The 20,372-nt window shown below is 40.5% G+C and overlaps 1 protein-coding gene across 3 annotated transcripts in view; it reads left to right on the forward strand.

Moving 5' to 3' along the window:
• The first annotated feature begins 1,409 nt into the window (after positions 1 to 1,409).
• LOC119885891 (zinc finger E-box-binding homeobox 2-like) overlaps positions 1,410 to 20,372 on the forward strand; it is a 28,005-nt gene continuing 9,042 nt past the window's right edge. The window contains exon 1 of one of the 3 annotated variants that reach the window (XM_038696206.1): positions 1,410 to 2,006. In XM_038696206.1, coding sequence (XP_038552134.1) covers positions 1,946 to 2,006 — 61 coding nt within the window. In that variant the 5' untranslated portion in view covers positions 1,410 to 1,945. Of the gene's footprint in view, positions 2,007 to 16,197; positions 16,340 to 20,372 lie in introns of those variants that run through there. The other 2 variants (XM_038696205.1, XM_038696207.1) reach the window with 2 other exon arrangements.

Genomic DNA, 20,372 nt, shown 5'->3' on the forward strand with positions numbered 1-20,372 from the left:
AAAAAACAGCTCCCAGGACCTCTGCAGCACCTCTGCACCTCTGTGACCCTCATCTGTAGCAAAGTTTATTGCCCCCTCCTCTTCCACCTCTTTTTCCCCTCCCTCTCCTCCATCCATCCCACCACAAAGAGCCGTGATGACCCTTCTGTCCCTCCCTTTCTTCAGCCCTCTGCTCCCTCCCCACCTTCAGGATGCTTTCTCTTCCAAAATCCATTAAGAGGCGACCCCCAGCAGTCACGATGGGTGAAGGAATGAAGGGATGTATTTTGTTTTGCACCATGAGCTGATAATTTATGGGGGAAAAATGTGACCTTGGGCTCATGCAGTGGAGTTGTAGAGTTTGAATCATTGTTGGCTTCACAGAAAGGATAAATTTCATAATTTGGCCTAAATTATAAATTAGTTAGTAAATTGGTTTATTACATAAAACATATGCTACTATGTGTTAAGTCTGTCGCATATGCGATGGCATTATTGTGTGGACTCTTCGGGGATACTAAGCAATGGTTTTGTTGTGACTTTTTATACTAATCTGGCATGACAGTGTTATAATAGGACTATTGTTGTGATAATGCTTACTGGTTTATATGCTTTGATAACACCTAAAATCATTGTTTGATGAGAATTTACTTGCTAAGGGGGATTTAGGTTTTCTTTTGAATCGTCTGTCTCTAAAGTTTCATGCAGGTAATCTGTCTTTTACTTCTCTAATCTGTTTCACTGTGTCACATCCCAGTTTGTTTGCTCTGTAGCGGGACACATAGCCTATGCGCCCTGAAAAGATACCCTGCTCGTTTGTATTATCTCGCTGAGTTACTAAGAGGTGGGGGGCTCGAGAAAGCCAAGGTGGGGGTCCTGAACGCTGCGTTACAGTTTTATGTCGGATGTTTTTTTCAGTTGCAAAACAGATTACGGTCCAGGTTGCAACACAAAGGACTGTCAATGCACCACTTCCTACAGCCATCCAGGGGTGAATGGGGCGCAGGACGGGGTCCACTCCAGGGTACTTGAGCGCAGGTGCGACGTGCATAACAGTCAAGCCATAAAACATGACGGGGAGGGGAGTGGAGGGGGCGCGCGCATACCTGTTGTCATTAACCTGCAGTTAGTAGGCCTATAATCTCTTCTGGGGAAAATGTAGCAAGATGAGCCGCTGGAGTCAACAGCTTAATTTGCACCTCGTCGAACAGCCTGCTGATTCAAGTTTAGGACGCTGTGCCTACTGGCTCTGTGTGTGTGTGTGTGTGTGTGTGTGTGTGTGTGTGTTTGCAGCGCAGATGAGATTCAGATTCACAAGTTAGCAGTGAGCTTTTCTGATAAATTATAACAACTAAAACATGGGGAAGCATCCAGTAGATGATCAGCTAGCCTGCTGATCGAAGCCCCCGTTCTTTTAATTAAGACTATTCTAAATAACCATTCAACTGTAGTCTAATTATCCAATTATCCAGGAGCATACGTATTCATAAACAAAATAATTCGGCTTCACGTGATACATGGAGGAAAAGTAGCCTATATTCCCACGTTCAGATGGAGAAAGCCAGAACATGCTAATCGACCGACAGAATTCCCTCTCTGAAGAGGAGGTGCGATGTAACGAATTCGGGACAATATACTGTCAAAGTTTATCGAGTGTTATGACTGTTTGTGCTGTATGGTCTACAGGTCTTACCTACATAGATTACTTTGAAAATAAGTGAGGAAGGTGCACGTTCACGATGCCAAGAGTGACCTCAGGGCCAACCTCTGCTGCTGACATCACTCCTCCTCACGGCTCGTCGCCTCCGCTTGGAGTCCCATCAAGGTCTGAGTCTCCCGCTGTGACCGAAGGCGATGCCTCATCACCATTCATTCTCAGGCAGGCACTCGGGACAAACACATAACACACACACACACACTCCGCACTGCTACCCTGGACAACTTTTTTTGAACGAAATAAAGCGTGATGATGGCAGAAGAAAGTAGGGGCAAACGAAGGAAACAAGCCAACCCCAGGAGAAACCGAGGTAAGAAACGCGCCGCGCTGGAAAGTTTGAATAAGTTGGTGAAATGATGCAGGCAGATGTTGCTGCAGCGGACAGAGGCTCTCGTGCGAACCGCGTTCTTCTGTCTGATGAAGAACAACGCATTAAAACTGTGTAGCAATTTGTTGGAAATCACTTTGATTACATATTTCAGACACATGTTTTAGCGTACATGCGTGTGATTGCATTGATGAGCAACCTTTTTCAACTTTATTCAGTTTGGCAGACAGCGGTTACTTTACCTGTAGCCTACATACCTGGGCAAAACCGTGAAAGGTGCGAGGTAATAAGCCCACAGACATGTGGCCCTCAGGACCTTTTTATAAACCTGAAACCTGAAAAACGGTGTTTTTCACTGATCGCCACCGACTTAGAAGTATCCACACTTAAACCTTTGAGTGATGTCAGACTTTAATTTTGTTATTTTAACTTAGTTATATTTTAACTAAAAATATGTTTTCTCAAAGTTTGTACTTAAGTGTGACTTTCTCTTACATGTAGGCTACAGTTTTGTTGCTGTTCACGCTGAAAGCTTAACCTGCTTTGAGAATGAAACTTTCTAGGATCTTGTTCTCTTATTGTCTGCATTATATGCCCTGCTATGTAACGTGCTTTGACATTTTGTTTGATAATGTTTTATATATATTTTTTAGATATAGGTCTAATGTCTGCATCAGGAGTCATAAAAGAAAAATAGCTTAGATAGGATTTTCAACTGATTTTCTAAAGTTAAGACTTTTGTTGAAGTACAGTGCCTTACTTTATAAAAACTTTTTTGTCAAATTGTAAATCACTTGCACATGCATACATTAATAATATATTAAAAACATATGTAAGAACTGATAACTCATTTTGGAGATCTGTGTGTGTGTGTGGGGGGGGGGGGGTCCTTCAAATTTAAAGGTTTTAAAATATGTTGCATTTATTTAAAGTAGCCTACCTTGTGCATGTGGAATTCATCCTGCTGCACATTTTGAATTTAATCTCATGTCATTAATCTTGTTGCAATTCTTATCAAGATTTAGTGGAAAACTGCAGTTGACCTTAAATCTTTAGATTATCAGCTTCTGTGAATGCACTCCCTGCTAAAGTGCTGAGAGGAACTTCTAGACAGTATGCTGAATGTAGAGACTTTGTTGAGACTTTGTTTTGCATGCACCAGGAAGTGCCTTGTTTGTGTGTGGTTCTGAACTCACAAACAGAAGTAAGGATACACGCACCTGTGCATGGATACACATGTAAACAGTTATTCTTCTATCCTGCTGCTGATGAGGACTGAACATGTATCAAACCCTACTTCCCTAATGCTAACCAAAACAAACAAAAATGATCCACAACAGTGAAGGCTTCTAACCCGGATATCACATGCAACCCCTTTCTAAATAACCGGTGTGTTAACCTAGCCTTAAACTTTAAACCTCAATAAACCTCCTTCTAAATTAGTCTTAATACTACAGGGGTTTATGGGCGATGCGTGGCAGCCAGTGTCTTGCTGCTGGCTCTGTATTTAATGCAAGGTTGTTGGGGGATGCAGGGAGAGCCATTTGATATCCTAACAAACCTAACAATTACCCAAAATGCAAACATAGCAGCAAAACCAGAAAAAAAACAACCCAGAATTAAGTTGGTCACTTTTGTCATATTACTATCACTGAGAGGATATCTTGTCTTCAAAAACATACACACACACACACACAAACATTGCTGGCTTTATTCTGAACTCTCTCGAGGTTCACAAAAGCCCTTGCAAACCAGGCAGCACGCTTGTTTGTCTCTGATCTGACACACAACTGTCCTAAACCTATTTGCTGTAGAAGTCTGTTTACTTATATAGTTTATTAGTTTGCTGTAAGTGTTTCCTCATTTTATTCAGAGAGGTGCGAAGCTCTACAGAGTGTCACCAGGGTGAGATCCCCTCCGACTGCTTAGCGATAACGGGTATTTGTGTGTGCCATATGTACACACACACACACTCTCACCTTTGACTGTCACGTAGCACTTTGTCGACCGACTGCACTCCATTTCACAAATCAGCACCATCACACTACCGTGAAAGCTATCAACAAAAAGACACACACTTACTGACAAGGACTTGTCACTTATCAGACTACCAGCAAAAACAGTCCAGTTCCTTTAATTCCTGCAGTGACCTCAGAGGAGAGATAAACATCACCTCTGGTCAATTTCCAGTAAGTTTTACCAGTGAAGGCGTTGATTGGAAAGAAAGATGAAAGTGATAATACATTGATATTTAGAATCTGAAAACTCTAAATTTGATGTTGAACACTTTTATCTTTATTATCTGTTAGGACATGTTTGGGCCCCACCCCAACTTGCACTAAGAATTGTTAGCGAATAGGCATGCATGCCTGTGCTGATGGCACACTTATACATAGCATATGTGTATGTCACACATGTGTCAGTATATATGAAAAGTCAGCGTAAGTGAGTGCTTGCTGCGCGTACATCCTCATGTCCGCGTAGAAATGTGTGTATTGAAGCTCTGTGTAGGATTTGGAATTTGCTGGGCTGGAGGCGGCTGTGTGAGCAGGGAGTTAAAGGTCCTTGATAAAACCAAATGAATTTGGCAGGCCTGACTTATAAGACAGCAATTTGGAGATGTTTTCCAAACCAGAAGAAAGAGAAAAAAACATAGGCTGACTTTTCTTCCCTCTCCAAGGCGCCCATTGATTATGTCTCTGTCTCCCCCAATAAAACTGTCAATGTTCACCAATGTGCTGAAATTACTGCTCTTCATTCCTGGCAGATTGATAACAGTCCCAAGACAAAGGAAGGAAAGAGATCCATTTGAAATGATGACCTGTATTTAATGACAATGAGTGAGAGATTTGAGTTTGAAAGACTGTGTATAGATCAATGATTTCTGACACCATGGGGTCATTTGCCCTTTTCCTTATTGAGGGAGATAATAGTGAAATTCATCCCATATTTTTTAGTCTTTAAAAGTTTTTTTACTACACTGTTTTGTATATAAGCCAGAAATCTCTAAATTTACTAGATGATGTTTAAAGAATAACAATAATAAAAGAATGTCATGATTATTGTTTAGTTTTACTGTAAAATACATTAATAAAGAAACTGAAGAAAATAACCGGCGGTTTAGTTCAGTTTTTGGAAGACAACTTGAAAACTTTAATACCTATTCTCTATCTAAAATAATTTTGCTAAAAGCCACCTTGGTGGCACTGCTGTTTGGCTTTCATCAGAGGCAACACTACAACAGTAATTTATTTTCAAGTCTTCTGGCTGTGTTATGTTTGGGCTTTCCCCTGCCCTCAAACTCAGCGGGCGTCTTCACCATACCGCACAACAGATCAGACTCACTTAAACCCTCACTCTTCAATCAAATGTAGGATTGCATTTCATGGGCACACTCACAAACATATTAAGTCCTGTTGCTTTGCGCGTTATGTTTTGTTAGTCCACGAAAAACCTCACTCTGTTGTTAAGTTGATGTGCCTTTTTAAGAGAGCGCTTTCTCTCTCCCTGTTTCCCTCTCTCCCGCTTTCTCGTTTTTCTTCTTTTTTCAAGTGCCAATTTATTTAAACTCCTTTCCCCTTTTCTTCTTTCTCCTTCATTGATTTCCAAACCCCAGTCTTTGTATGCAGCTGGGGCCCAGCTGTGTGTCTGTGACTGTGTACGTGTGTGCATACGTGTGTGTGTGTGTTTGTGTGGCTTTTTCTGGCACAGTGCTGCCACAGTGAGCATAGCACACTGTACACAAAGGATTCGACCAGCAAAAAAGAGAGGGAAAAAGAGAAAGAATAGGGGGAAAACATTTGAATGTTAAAGACTGAGGCGCTTGTACTGTACAGAGTGGAGGGGCCGGGCCTTTTGGACTCGGGCTACTTTAACGGCAGATGTATCGGCGCTCAGGGATGAGGGGTGGGGAGAACGAGACAGCAATGAAGAGCCCAGGCACCACAGTTTATTACCAGGACTCTTCAAGGGGCTCAGCTCAGGCGTCAGAACCAGCGGGTGGGAGGGACCAAGGAGGAAGAAAGGAGAGGAGGATGACAGAGGTTGGGAACTGATGGGGTTGACAGGGCTGGAGACAGTGAAAACAGTACTTCGGCGTCAGAAGACAAGAGATGGAAAGGGCTGAGGGGCGTGAGGGGTAGAGACAGAAGAGACGAGACGGGCGACAGAATGTGGGAAAATCTAAGTGTTTCCTCATTTGTTCCTCAACGTTCCCACAGCTCCAAGTGTCAACGCTTTCTCCCATCCTAGCTCTATGTGTTTGATGCCAGATCTGCACAACAGTAATGGGGAATCCCTTGATTGAGTCTCTCTGGTATTTTTCACATGTTTATTCGATTATTGCTCATTCTGATGTTTTCAGATGGAGCCAAAGCAGTTCTGTGTCTGTTCTGTGTACATTCCTGCCGCATGGCTGCCACGCTGTTGATCCACTCCAAGAGGAATTATTTGAAAAAGTTTTGCTGTGCCATTGCAGGATTAAAACACCCAGAGGGTTTTTCTGCCATATTAGCTCCTGCATGTGACTGTTGTGAGTTGTAGGATCTCTTTTGTCGAGATGTTACAGCAAAATGTTCTTTTCTGCAACAAAATATACAGCTTATTTTTTAAATCCACTTGGATCGCTCACAGAAATGAAGCTTTTATTTAGACAATCACGATTTAATCCCTTAGTAGATGACGGTCCAATCCAGCATAGCAGACTATAGACGAATGGTGAACACATGACTTCGTTAAAAACTTGAGAGCTGAAAGTATGTCTAAGGATCACACTTTTTAAAACTGTAAGATAACACTAATGGTCACAGAGTCCATGAGGTGTGTGCGCATGTGTGTATATAGGTGCTTGAGTATGCACTTTTCACACAAACAACACCAACTGTATTTCTCGCGGCTTCTCACTCATATAGAAGCATTTCTGTTTTCACATCAAAGGCGTATTATCTGATAGAGAAGTTTTACATACTGTTTAATTTGAAATTGCAAATAGATTCCTTTTCATTCTTAACATATTCCATTTGCAGGATTATTATTACAGTCTTTGTCATTGCTTTGGCAAGACTTCTCACCAAGTCTATTTGTGGATCTGCCTTTTGTGCAGACAGCCTGGGTATTATGTGTTTGATATGCTGCACATGTTTGACAGAAGAAAGAGGTTAAAACTATCCACATAGGCATGCTCTCTGCACTGCAATTTATAGATATGTGCAGTTTTATCACACCTCAAATTAAATTTGGAAACCCTGCTTCAGCTGTCATGTATTACAAGGCCCAGATGGGTGGCAGAGAGAGAGAGAGAGAGAGGAGAGCAGGCAGGCAGACCTACTTGATATGTGGTGTGTATCAGCAACAGACAGGAGTGGGGTGGCATGTGTTTAGGATCTGCCTTGATCACCTCTGAAGCCAGAAAACCTCACACCTACTGGTTCAAGAAAGGAAGCAGTGTTTTTGGTTTCATCAGTTTAACACTTTTGTCTCTCATGTCTCTCTCAGAGATTCAAAGTCCATTTTCTTATTGTTTTAATGTTTTTAAGCCAAATATTAGTCTGTGTGACACTTTGTCTCATGTGCGTCTGTCCTTCCACTTACTATTAGCACCATATATACAATAACCACCGCAGCTCATTCTAAATATTATGAAACTTAATAGATGTCTCCCAAGAGAACTAATCAATTAAAATGTTTAGCTGTGCTTTGCATTTACTTTTTGATGACTGTCTTGTTTCTCAAGACCAGAGCATGACAGTTGATTACATTATTGTTGTTATCCATTAATCTATCTATAATTTTCATTTGATTAATTGATTCATTATTTAGTCTATAAAATAAACTTCCAGTAAGTTTCCAGAGCAGAGAGCAATGACTTCCAACTGCTAGTTTTGTCCAATTTGACAGTCCAAAGCCCAAAGTTGTTTACTTTGCTGTAAAACAGAAAAAAGCTGCAAATCTTCACACTTGAGAAGCTGGAACCAGAAAGTGTTTAGCACTTTTGCCTGAGAAATGACTTTGAGGATTAATCATTTATCCAGATTGTTGAATATCCATTTTCTGTTGATCAAGTCATGAGCTCCAAACCAGACCGCAATGTCTCTCTTTGATTAATCCAACGAATAAAATGCTTGTCAAACAACAATTGTCAACTTAATGCAAAAATCATAAAAATGTAACTTTGCAGTGATCCAAGGGCAACCAGACTTGGTTGAAGATATTGCAGTGATGCTCTTTGTCCACAGCAGCCTAACAAAATCAGGGAAATGAAAGGGTTTGGATAGTTAACAAATGTATATCTTATTGTATATAATGTAACCCCGTCACACCCAATCCTACCCCAGAGTATTTCTATATAAATTGTCATCTCCCTGATCATTTAAAAAGACAGATTGTCCTGCCAAGCCCACCATCTTACATTCTATTTGCAAACAAGGGTTTGTACTTATATCAGCCTAGGAGAAGGAAAAAAGAAAAAGAAAAACTTGGACTTGGACAACAAGAACAGCATGGGAACTCCCTCTTTCTTCTTCCCCTATGTCTCTCCGTACCTGTGATCACCTGGCACCACCACCTTCATCTGACCTGCACAGCCCACTTTCTGTCCTGCACACGCACCCAGAAACTATACACATAGTTACCTGGGAGGGATTAAACACATTCCATCGTGAAGCGAACATGCTTCACTGATTTGTAGGCCCACCTGTAACAGTCATGGCTTTAGGTCTCACATTTTACACACATCTCTATCTGTCTGACTCCCTCTCTCTCACTCCCTCGCAATTAGCACATTGCTACGTTGTCTCTTTTAGACACTTTTTGAGGCAGTGAAGGCGTCACAGCTGCAGGTGCTACAGAAATTTCATTAATTCAGTCATACATGCAGTACAAAAAAAGTGCCTGGAAAAACACATTTACAGAAACATCACAGATCAAGGTCATAATTAGAAGTTATGAGAATGCTATTTGTGTAAGGTTTTATGCCTTTAAAAGTAGTCTCATAAACACAAAACACATTGGTCAAACATCAACTTTTACCTCAGACAAAGCAGCAATGTTGATTTTTTGCTAGCAGTGTGCAACATTAGATCATTCAAATTAATCTTTGGTGGCTCAGGTATGATAAAGAACAGGATCCATACACCGGAAGTATTTTGTGCTAGAAGGAAGGAAGCAACGCTAATGAACTATCAGTATGTACTGGTCCACTCTGTCATTTATCACCATGTAACGATCTAGTAGATAGTCTTATCTCATCTTCTTTAAAGAATTTCTCATGGAACGTGACAGGTTATCATGTTTTTGATGGTGTTGCAAAATCACAAAACCGGGGGAGGGTTTTAAATTAAAAAGGTCAGTCACCGATAAAAGGAGAGGAACTGAATAAAAACAACAAAACATTAAAAGTTGTTTTCCTCGTTGGCTGTGCAGTCGACTTTGGTACCTTAGGGAAACATTGTGATTATATGGTGCATGTGTCCAGCATTGCAGCAGAGATGGAAGTGGAAGTAAGTCATAAGGCAGCTTGGCAGCATATCAGAGGGAGGTAACGTCATCTAAATGATACAAGTAATAGGTAGGTGTGAATGTGTCCAGGCCTGATATTGGGACAGGGCTCTGGATTTCAGACACAGATCTGGAAGGTTGACTTCATTGACTTCGTTGTCTCTTTTTTTTTTTCTCCCCTCCTCAGATTTGCAGCTTTTTCTGGCTATCATCTGGTGCCTTTCTTTCTTCTCTTTCTCTTTGTGTGAGTTTCTCTTTCTTTTAACTGTTTCAGTCTTCTGTCTTCTCTCTTTCTCCTCTTTTTTTATCATCATTTTGATTCCTTGTCATCTCCTCATCCATGCACCTCAACTCTTCCACCTCCTGTCCCTTTGACACATTTTTCCAGTTGTAGCCATTCCATCTCCTGCTTTCTTCCCCTCTCCTTCCTATCCATCTATCCATCCTCCACTCCTCCCAGCCTAGCTTCCCCAAGCCCTGTACAGTCGCCACCATGCCCCCCACCCTCCCTGAGCACCTCCCCTGTCCCACTGACACCACACGCTGCTCCCTTCCCCCGAAAACCACTTCAAACAGCCAGCGCCATCAAAGCCCACAGTCAGTCAGCCAGGCAGCCAGTCAGCCAGCCAGCCAGCCTTCTGCTTCGACTTAAAATTACTGTCGTCCCAGTCGCAAAGCTGCTTTCCTCTTCTGATACACATCAAAGATCCTCTTAAACTCCCAAAGTTTGCTTTTTAAACCTTTCTTCGTGTTGAGTCTTTTTTATATACATTATTTCACTGGTTGCGGTTTTTATTCTCTCTCTCTCTCTCTCTCTCTCTCTCTCTCCTTGCCATCATTTTGTTCTCCAACTGGGCCAGGTCAGTAATGACATGCACACACTCTCTTGTGCGGTTCTGCTGCCTTTGCATTTCTCTCCATGACTTTAATTAGTTTCTTTTTCAAGGCGTTGGTTCAGGCTTCACATGCACACAGCACACAGTCTCTCTCTCTCTCTTTCTCTCTCTCTCTCTCGCTCTCTCTCTCTCTCTCTCTCTCTGTCTGTCTTTCTCTCTCTCTCTCTCACACACAAACCAAACACACACACACACACACACTCATCAAGCTGCAACTAATGACAAACATGTAAATTAAAGTAATATGCAATATGAGTCCCGACATCTCACTAATCAGAACTGCATTACCACAAAAGAAAAATTTAAGTGTGTGTGTTCCTCTTTTTGCTGCCTGCTTTTCTTTATGCTTAAAGAGCAGGAAAAAAATTGACAAAAGTAAGCAGAGAGGCAGAGACAGACAGACGGAGAGAGAGAGAGAAAGAGAGTAGATGGTGTTTGCAGTCATGTAAGGAACGATTGAGAGACGAAGAAAATTAAAGCAGAGTGACACATTAGAAAGGCATCTTTTCTCTATTTCAAAGCCATGGAGGTCAAATGTGGTCACTCGAAATGTTTTGGTGTAAAATGTAATGTCGATATACGCCAGAGGATGGCGCCCAGTCTGTATGTTAACCAGGCAGGAATCGACTGCCAGGTCTCACGTACAGGCTGTGACTATTAGAACATGTCTCATTATGAAATATTATAAAGCGTATTTACGTATGGTTACATCCAATACTTACCTTTGTTTTTACTGAATGACTTGCAGCAGTTGATGATGGTGATTGTCTTTGTGATTGTCATGTTCTTTGCTGACTAACAGGAGATCCCTACTTGTAGGTCTTTATTTTTAGTCTTTTAGTGGTTGAAAGTGTAGAAGATGTGCTGTAACTACATGTGTAGTGAAGTGAATAATTTCACGTGGTCTGCTCTGATTTTTTTTATATCTTTATGTGGGCTCCTCAGAATTCTTATTTTTATAGTTTTATTATTATTTGTATAGTTTAAAATCTGATTTGAGTGGTTAGATGAAGACATTTTGGACTTTAATGCAATAAATTGTTCTTTTCCAGAACACCACATCTCGCAAAACACCTCTCACAGACTTTATATACAGATGTTTGAAGTAGACAAAGTCAGTGGGATACCAGGCATATTTGTTTCACCCTCAAAACAAATCTCCCGTAGTGAGTAACTGAAAGTTGCAGCTACAGTTGAACTAACCATATCCCACATTGTATAGCTGTTAAGCTCAAAGAGAAGTTTTATTTAGCGTGCGCCCCTATTAAAAAACTTCAGAACCTTTGTGCTCCGTCAGAGAATGTTTTAATATTCAAAAGGAGCCACTATTGTGTGGTTTCTTGCGCCAACGTACAAAATAAAGAGCCACATCAGAAAGCTGGAACAGTCCCTGAGCATTTTCATGTGTAAAGAAAAAAGAGGGAAAACAAATTTGGAGGGGGGAGACAGGGGTATTTATAGAGTGGTGTGAGAGTCTTTGCAATGACAGGAGCCTAATGAAGTGGAGTTTGGGTTTTGATTCACAGTGTGGTGAGTGCGTGGGTCCCTCTGTGACCATCACTGCATTCCAGCACCGATCCCTCACTACACGGAAACCAGCGAGGGCCACAGGAGGAGGGCCAACTCGAAATAACGTGTTCCTCAAACCGAGCTAACCTTTCTCACCGACTTCAGTCCCACTTCCAGTGCAGAAGAGGCATACAGGGCACGCTGGCACTGACACTGAGCTTAAACATGGTGACAGGGCTTTATGTGCTCCTACACACAGTATAGATATGAACGTTAAATTTGTCACTGCCGGTGAGTCATTGACACAATTGGGCATGACATAGCAGGGAAGTCCAGAATGATATCAACAGTGTTTCTTTATTTAGCTTTGATAGGTCAGTAGAAACTGCATTAACTCTTTGTGGTAGAGTATATTACAGATGTGTCATGGGGGAAGCGAGAAAGAGACGATGAATGAGAGTACAGGCTGTACTCAGTAAAATGTGTGAATGTTCTGGATGTTAAATTGCTGAGAGAACAACTGTAGAAAATTCATAAACTGTCTAAAAGCTTGTATTTTGCTTTGGTTTAAAGAACTCAACTAGTTATTTATGATTTTTCTTTGGTAATATAAAATCACTCCACCCTTGCCAATTCTGACAGCAAACCAGGTAAATAAATAAATAATCTCATTAAATAATCCAATTATCTTCTCCGACAATAGGGTGTTACTTTTGCAAAGGCCACAAAGTTGAAAAAAAGTCACTTTAGCAGAAAGCCACGTGTAACTGCTTTGAAGGGAAAGGCCAGTGTCAAACAAGGTAAAAAAGATTTATATAAATGTCACTGTGGTGGTCTACAGGACAGGTAAACATGGTGGCAAACATGCAGGCAGCAGCATACAGGAAACCTCCAAAGGAAGAACAGGCAACCACAAAGAGTCTTTGCACACCTCTTTACTCACACCTTGTCTCATTTCTGCAGATAAAAACTGATTGCTGCATGTTTTGCATTAATAGTTATGTTTGGCAAACAGCTAACAGTATCTGGTCGGTATCAGAGCAGGAAGTCTTTTTTTGTTTGTTTTAGTAGTTTTTAGTGCTCATTGTTGTCTCTTAATGGGAAAACCACAATGTAACACACAGCAGAGAGGTAAAGGGAAAAAGTGAGGCAGCACTTGCGTGTTATAGACAAAACATTTTGTCAAACTCATTCAAATTGAAATGTGAACTGCGATCTCTATTCTTTTTCATTTCCCTGCTACTCATTTCTGCTTTTTCAGCAGTTTTCAAAAACAAACAGGTCCGATAGAAAATGAGACTGGGTTGCTCATCCATTTTTAACGCCCTATGGTTTGTTTTGGGTGATCTATATACGACAGAGGCGACATTAGATAACAGTCATTATAATGATACTGAATGATCAGCTAATTATCTTGCAGCGGTAACACTGGCTCTTTGAACCCTACCTGTGAGAAATGTAAATCTATACATTTTAAAGTTCCTGTGGAGGCAGCTGTCACCCCTGTGAAAGTGATGTCTTGTATTTACTCACCACAATCTAAGAATGCATATGGCTCGGGTAGGAATCTACAAGACGGGATAAAAGTGTACCGTATGAGTGTGATTCTCCTTTTTCACACCACCTCTCCATGCGTGTCTGCAATTCAGCGTACTGGACCTGAGTCACAGTTTTCTCACCATTTCACCAGCACATATACACACCTTTGTGGTGTGATTACTGGTGTTTTGAACACTCACTCTGCGTTTTCAATCTCAGTGCAATGCACGCGGTAAGAATTCCCATGATACCATTAGAAAAAGGAGATTTGTGTAATCTAAACATCATGTAAAATTCACACATACTCTGCTGTGTTTAGAGAGCGCCAAAGCTAAGCAAAAATGTTCAGTACGCATGGGTAAAGTGAAAATACAAGTAGGAGGAGATTAGACCTATCAGATGTTTAAAAAAACTTTGTCTAGGATTAAAGGTGAAACATGAAGACAATAGCAGAGAAGTCATTATGCTCTCAGTTTCACCATGAGGTAAATTAGCGTACCCTGCAGCATATGGGCTATACAGTAAGTTACAGCTTTGTGAACTATTTGTTTAGTGGTTTTGCTGTACAGTATTTCATCTTGTTTGCTGTTGGTTAAATTTGTTGGTTTCTTGAAGTCACACAAGAGCAGGTTTCCACTGAGCACATGTGGTTCACTGTTTGGTGCAGTGATGTGACATGTAGATAGAGAATTACAGATCAGTACTTCTGATCTCAATCGATTTTCAGATGCCTGGGCCCTTTCAAAGTATCCATAGCAGCTGTACACAGCACTACAGTATGTTACAGTTGTTGTCTTGGGGGTTATGCTTTGATTCGCAGAGGCTCCTCTGAAATCGTACTAAGAACTCATGTGTGAATAATGAAACTAACACCAGCGCACAGTCACACTAAAAGCGCAACTCGTTGACAAATCAACTTTGAGAGTGGAATCAGTGGCTTTGAAGCTAATAAAATGCCAAAAGGGATTCTGCTTTTGTGTCACAAGGGCCCTAATTGGACAGAATCATTAAAAGCCACACTGAACAAAGGCTAAATAGTTTCAATATGGTGTTTGTTGTCAGTTTAAAGATCCCTGCTTAGTGTGCAGAATTGCACGGCTGGTGTGTGTGCTTCTGTCTTTGCAGAGCCTTAATCAATATGAGGAAAGTAGCTTGGTGTTTATTTCTTGAGCTGATTGTTCGGTGCGCCTCTGCGTCTTTCAGAGTGCAGATGTTGCCCCTCGGCTGCATATTCTGTGGTGGTTTAAATGCTCTGACAGGGTGGTGTCTCCTAATGAGCGGGACATCTAGGGCACAGAGTCGTGGCTTTTCTGCTGTGGCACTGCATGGGTTTTAACTTTTCTATCTCTGGCTGAAAATTCAGATATGCATGGAGTGTCGTGTACACACACAAATACACACACAGTTATTGTCATGTATTTCTTTGCTGTGTTTGATCATGCTGTAGTCCTCTGCAGTAGCAGGCTGGCCTTGCTCCCCATTTGTGCCCACAATGCAAGTTTGTTTGTTTTTCTGTATTTCTCTATACCCTAGTTTGTGTGTGTGTGTGTGTGCGTGTTTATGTGTGTGTTTGTGTGTGCGCGTTGAGGGAATTTCCCTCTGTAGTATGTTTTTCACAGTTTGACATCAGTTAGAGGATTTGTGTCAGGGACAGTTTGACACTGCTTTCTCTCTCTGTCTCTCTCTTTTTTTCTCTAATTCCTCACTCCACTGTCTTTTTATTATCTCTTTCCTTCTCCATCATCTTCTTTCTTTCTCACTCTCAGTACAGTTTATGCTCTGTGCAGCCTTCTTCATGCGCTGGTGTCTGCAACTCAGTCTCACTCTTGTCAACCCCTTTCTCTTACATACATACCACAGCATAGCACTGTATACCAAACACATTGCAAGAATGCAAAATCACATACTGCACCACACATCACCTTTTAGCATCTCTTCCGCCACACTAATATGACCTTTCCAATCCTCATTACAGTGTCACAGTTTCAGTCTTTTTTTCCCCCGGCAGCCATTTGCAAATCTTTTTTTGTGGCTCCCTGCCAACCAGCTAAGAAATGAACTTGACTGTTTGACTTAGACTTTCATATCAATGTGTTTGTGGTTATTTTCACCATCATTAGAGAAGAATGTTTGCACTTCCTCCTCTCTGGCCACAGAAATGCCATAAAAGTGCAGCAAAACATCACATTACCACCATTCCTATTGGTTAACATGTAATTTAGAGCATTTAATCCTCAATTTGCTGTCAACATTCAAGTTATAATCTGTAAAACATTTGGATAAATTGAAATTAAGAGTTGCATTCCAAAATGAGGCAACCACCAAGAGGAAACTTCAACACTGATATTATTGGTGTCATACACCCTCCTATGATCTTATAGAATGACAACATTTTGAATCAGTTTTCATTGAAAGAAAGAGAGTTTGTTCATTTTGTAATTGGTGCATGTGCAATAGCAGAGGCAGATAAAACACAATTGGCACGTGGTCATGAAGGTGTGTTTTTCTCATCGTTCTTAGGACAGGTCAAACCAAACCAAAGCAGTGCAGACCAAAGAGCCAAAGTCAGAAGAAACTATCACCCCGTGTGTGTGTGTGTGTGTGAGAGAGAGAGACAGAGAAAGAGAGAGAGAAAGAGAGAGAGAGTTGCTAAGATGAAGGAGATCAGGTGGGAGGTGTTTGTTCTTGGTTGCGGTCCTCCCCTGACTCATTGTACAAAAGTCAGCCAGCAGGTATGAATACGAAAGCTGCCACATTGAGAATTTTGAATGACATGTTTGGTTAATGCCATATATTTTAAGAGAGGCCATCGTTGTCAACATGAGTGCGCTCTGCAGATGAATATGGATTTACCTCTTCTCTGAACTGCTCTCATAGGTACTGTAAAATGACAATACACACATCTTCCTGCGCTTGCTTTTTGTTTAGCGTGTGGGCGTCCATGACCGTCATGTGGTAATTTATTGAGTTCAAAATAGCAAGTTTCTTTTGACACCCGTGACACCATCACAATTTTAGTAACATGGAAGAAGCATTATTTCATACAGTCACTAAAATTGAATAACTTAAAAATAATGTTTAAAATGTATTTTTGATATCAAAAGGAGTTCTGTTCCAAAAATATAATGGATCAGTACGTTTTAATCAATGCCTCTGTATCCCAGTTTAACCTGCTATGTTTTGTACTGCAAGAAATGTACCAGATGTTACTGTGTTGTGGCATGAGCACCATTATGTCCTATGAAGTGCAACATGTATTTAATTTCTTCTAACTCCTGATTGGTATCAGTTAAAAAACGTGATTTGCTATAAAAAGTGAACAAAATGAAAAGTGCCAACCTAAAAAACAGAACATTTATTTAAATTCTAAAACTAAGGTGAGGACTTGAAAATATGTACTGTCCTTGATTTTATTTCCTATGAATATTTGAAGGTAATTTCAAGAGTATGCATATGGTGTGTGTTTAATGGTTCTAATTTGGGGGACTTAACAAAATCTGTGCTTTTATGACAATTTCAGAAATACCTATATTGGTGCTCAGTTTGCCTGTTGCTCAAAATTTATTTTTTCCTGGTTACCAAAATGTCTTGAACTTATATTTGCATCAAAATGTATTCATTGTGTCAGAGAGAACACCATAGATTATGAGAGATAAAATGCTATTAAATAGTGAAACCGTTAAAAACGTTTTTCTGGCTTTTATGTAACAATCTTGAATTGTAAAATTCAACAGAACGGTAACGATTACATTGCGCTGTAAATTGGGCCTGGCCTTGTTTGTTGCCGTTTAAAACCAAAAGAAACAAACAAGGTAATTTCTAGGTAATTATTGCATGCTTACCATTTAGCCACATAATTACTAAGTCAATACTAGATCACATGTGTGCATCGTAAAATAAACTGCTGCTTAGCGTGTAGCTGTACAGTAGATGCCCTCTGGGATATAAACAGTGCAAAAGTAGAGCGGCACTGAAACTCTCTGTAGCGCTGTGAGCCAGAGACATGTTAAGAGGATTTTTTCTTTCCTTTATCTTATGTGAGTTTTTGTGTGTGGTGTGGTTTGCATTTGAGTTTGGCTGTGTAAAAATTCTGTGTTTCTGTGTCCCACACATATGTGCTTATGAATCTATTCAGGCGTTATCGGTCTCCGTCTGGCTTTGGAAAACTGACTAAACTATGGTGATAGTAAAAGAACTACTGTAGGTCATCATTTTTTATGCTTCTGATGGCAGGCAAGACTGTCAATCTCTCACATGTTCATTCAGACAGGGAAAGCAACTGACAGATTTAAACATATTAGTGCTGCAGCGTTTGATCTGAACACATTGTTGTTGTCAAACTATCAGAAACAATCCTCAGAGGGCCGAGTGATCGACATTGTCAAGCATGATGCAGCACAGTTCAGTTAGCACTCTCTGGATATGAGTCACAGTCTTCCCACACACACTAAAGTGCACGCACAATAGCAGTGGACTATTTTCTACTGTGCTGTGCCGTGTGTTATTTTGTGTTCAGCATATTCCAACAAATAACACATTCTCAGGACTCTTGCACACTGCATGAATTCCCTACTCTTAAACTCCTTTGTACCTTGACATATAATCTCTGCTTGCAGGCATTCCCAAACCTCCTGCGCTGTTCAAAGATTTAGCTGCCCTGCTCCAACACAAAAAAAACACAAGACCTATTTGAAGGATGCAATCGCTATCCAAATAAATAAATCAACGGGCCCGATAATGAAAGCCATCCCAGCGCGGTGCCGCTGTAATGACAGCACATACAGGCTCAGTGTCACTCACTGTCATGGGAGAGAAAATTAGAGCCAATTTGATGTTAATCCGGACCAGATTTAGCTCTTTTTGGGACCAGCAGTATGTCCCATCATCCCAGAAAACTCCTGCAGGGCTGATAGGTCGACCTCAACTGCATCATATAACTTCATAGCTGTCTGCTGTAGGGAAGCACATTTGATGACCAATTTCACCCCCAATAAGAGCAAGTCATTCCTCCCCATGTCAGTAGAGCAGCTCTGCATGGAGCTGAGGCTTGGGTGACTACCCTCGGGTGAATCACAGTTTTGCATGAGCTCACTTTTAACAGAGTTGTAATGGAGCTGGGGCAGGGCATTCAACTTGCTGATACAAACAGATACATATGTAGGTGTATGAGATGAGTGAATATACTCATCAGAAGAATGTTTGTAAATTGTACAGGCGCCCTCACAAGTGTTTTAAGTGTCTGTTTGTGTTTGTGGGCCGCCCCCTCAGCAGCACCCGGCCCCCCCGTTGCTCTTTCAGTAACAGAGTGAGTGTGTGTGCTATCTCTGTGTTTGTGTCTTCTAGATGTAAAGCTGATGAGGTAGATTTGCAAAAATGTCTCCCCAGTGTACAGTCTCTGGCCTTTGTCCCTGTTGAGCTGTGTGGCAAAACTGAATGTGTTGAGCAGTTGAAAGCAAAATGCTCATGAATTATCGTGTCCACCAGCCAGTAAGGGTGTATTTGGAACAGCTCAAACAAAAATGACAATCTTTCATGAGTGACTTAGAGTTGTTTTGACAGTTTAATGAATAAACTTTGTTTGTGTTTTGTGAAATTTAATGAGCTGTGAAACCTTATTTTTACTCTGATCTGATGAAAAGAGGCACAAGACTCACAAGGCCAAAGATTTAAAATGTATTTAAAACTAATAAGAAGCATGACAATGTTGCACTGCGACCTTCATCAGATACTGCTCAGAAACTGTATTTTCACAAAAAGAAGAATTAGCTCTCTGTGTGTTGGCACAGTCCATGCTCTCCCCTCGACAATGGTTAGGCTTTCTCTGATGATATATTTCAAAGGCACTGGCAAGGAGTCTGTTTGTGTTCTTAAATGGTCATTACTTGGTTGTGATTAGATATTGCCAATCAGTGAGAGGGAAACAGAGAGTCCTCAAAAAAAAGTCTTGGAAATGAGAGCCTACAGCTGAAATCCCTGGCATGTGTTTGTGATTGTCATTTATTGTCTTGCCATGGGAAAAAGTAATGCGCCTTTCCAGTTTTGCATCAGTCTGGGTACACTTTTAAATTACAGTATGTTATTTATCTTTTCTTCTATCGCTGCCACATTACAAGTCGCATACCGTACATGTGCTGAAACTTTGAATTTAGACATAAAGATACATGTTCTTTCAGAGCAATTACACATACAAAATGTTTTACTTCAAAATAACATTTTACTATTTGATTTAAAAAAAAACTTTGAAGAAATTAATTCTAAATATGACAAATCCTCTATTTGACAGACAGTAAATGTTGAAATTACAATGATTAATATTGACATTAAAACAAGCTGTCATTTATTGGATTGAAGTTTGATCACCAAGATTAACACTTTTACAAACTGGTGTCTCTTTTTTTAGTCGTGGCCTTAATTGAGTAAATTTAGATTTATTTAATTTATCTGTTTTTTTGATTTAATGTAATTTTGGTTTGAATTAATTAAAGCCACATTTCACTCTCAGTACCATCAGAGTAAAACCACCCCTTCAGAAATTACACTGAAATTGATCAGAAATGACTATTTATACTTTCTTTGTCTGAAGTTTTATATTGTGGCGACAGTTCGTGTCAGAAAAATCATGATTTCTAATTGGGACCCTTCTTTTACAGTTCTGGATCTGCTTTGCACAAATGTCTAAGTTGTATGCTGCTCTCTGCTTATTGATCATAATCCGCACATCAAACCCCACAAAGCCATATAAAATATCCCATCATAAGAAACACATTGAACAAATTCACATGAAGACAGTTTCATTCCTCTCTCTCACAGAGGAACAACACAGAAATACAAATTACAGTTTATTTCTTACTTCAAAAAGAAGAAGATAGCTTTTAAAATTTACAAAACATTTTTGAATTTCTGGTTGTTT

The sequence above is a fragment of the Micropterus salmoides genome, unplaced genomic scaffold (genome assembly GCF_014851395.1).
Source record: "Micropterus salmoides isolate LMB-PRFRI ecotype aquatic unplaced genomic scaffold, ASM1485139v1 Ms_hic_scaffold_4, whole genome shotgun sequence".
NCBI lineage: Eukaryota > Metazoa > Chordata > Actinopteri > Centrarchiformes > Centrarchidae > Micropterus > Micropterus salmoides.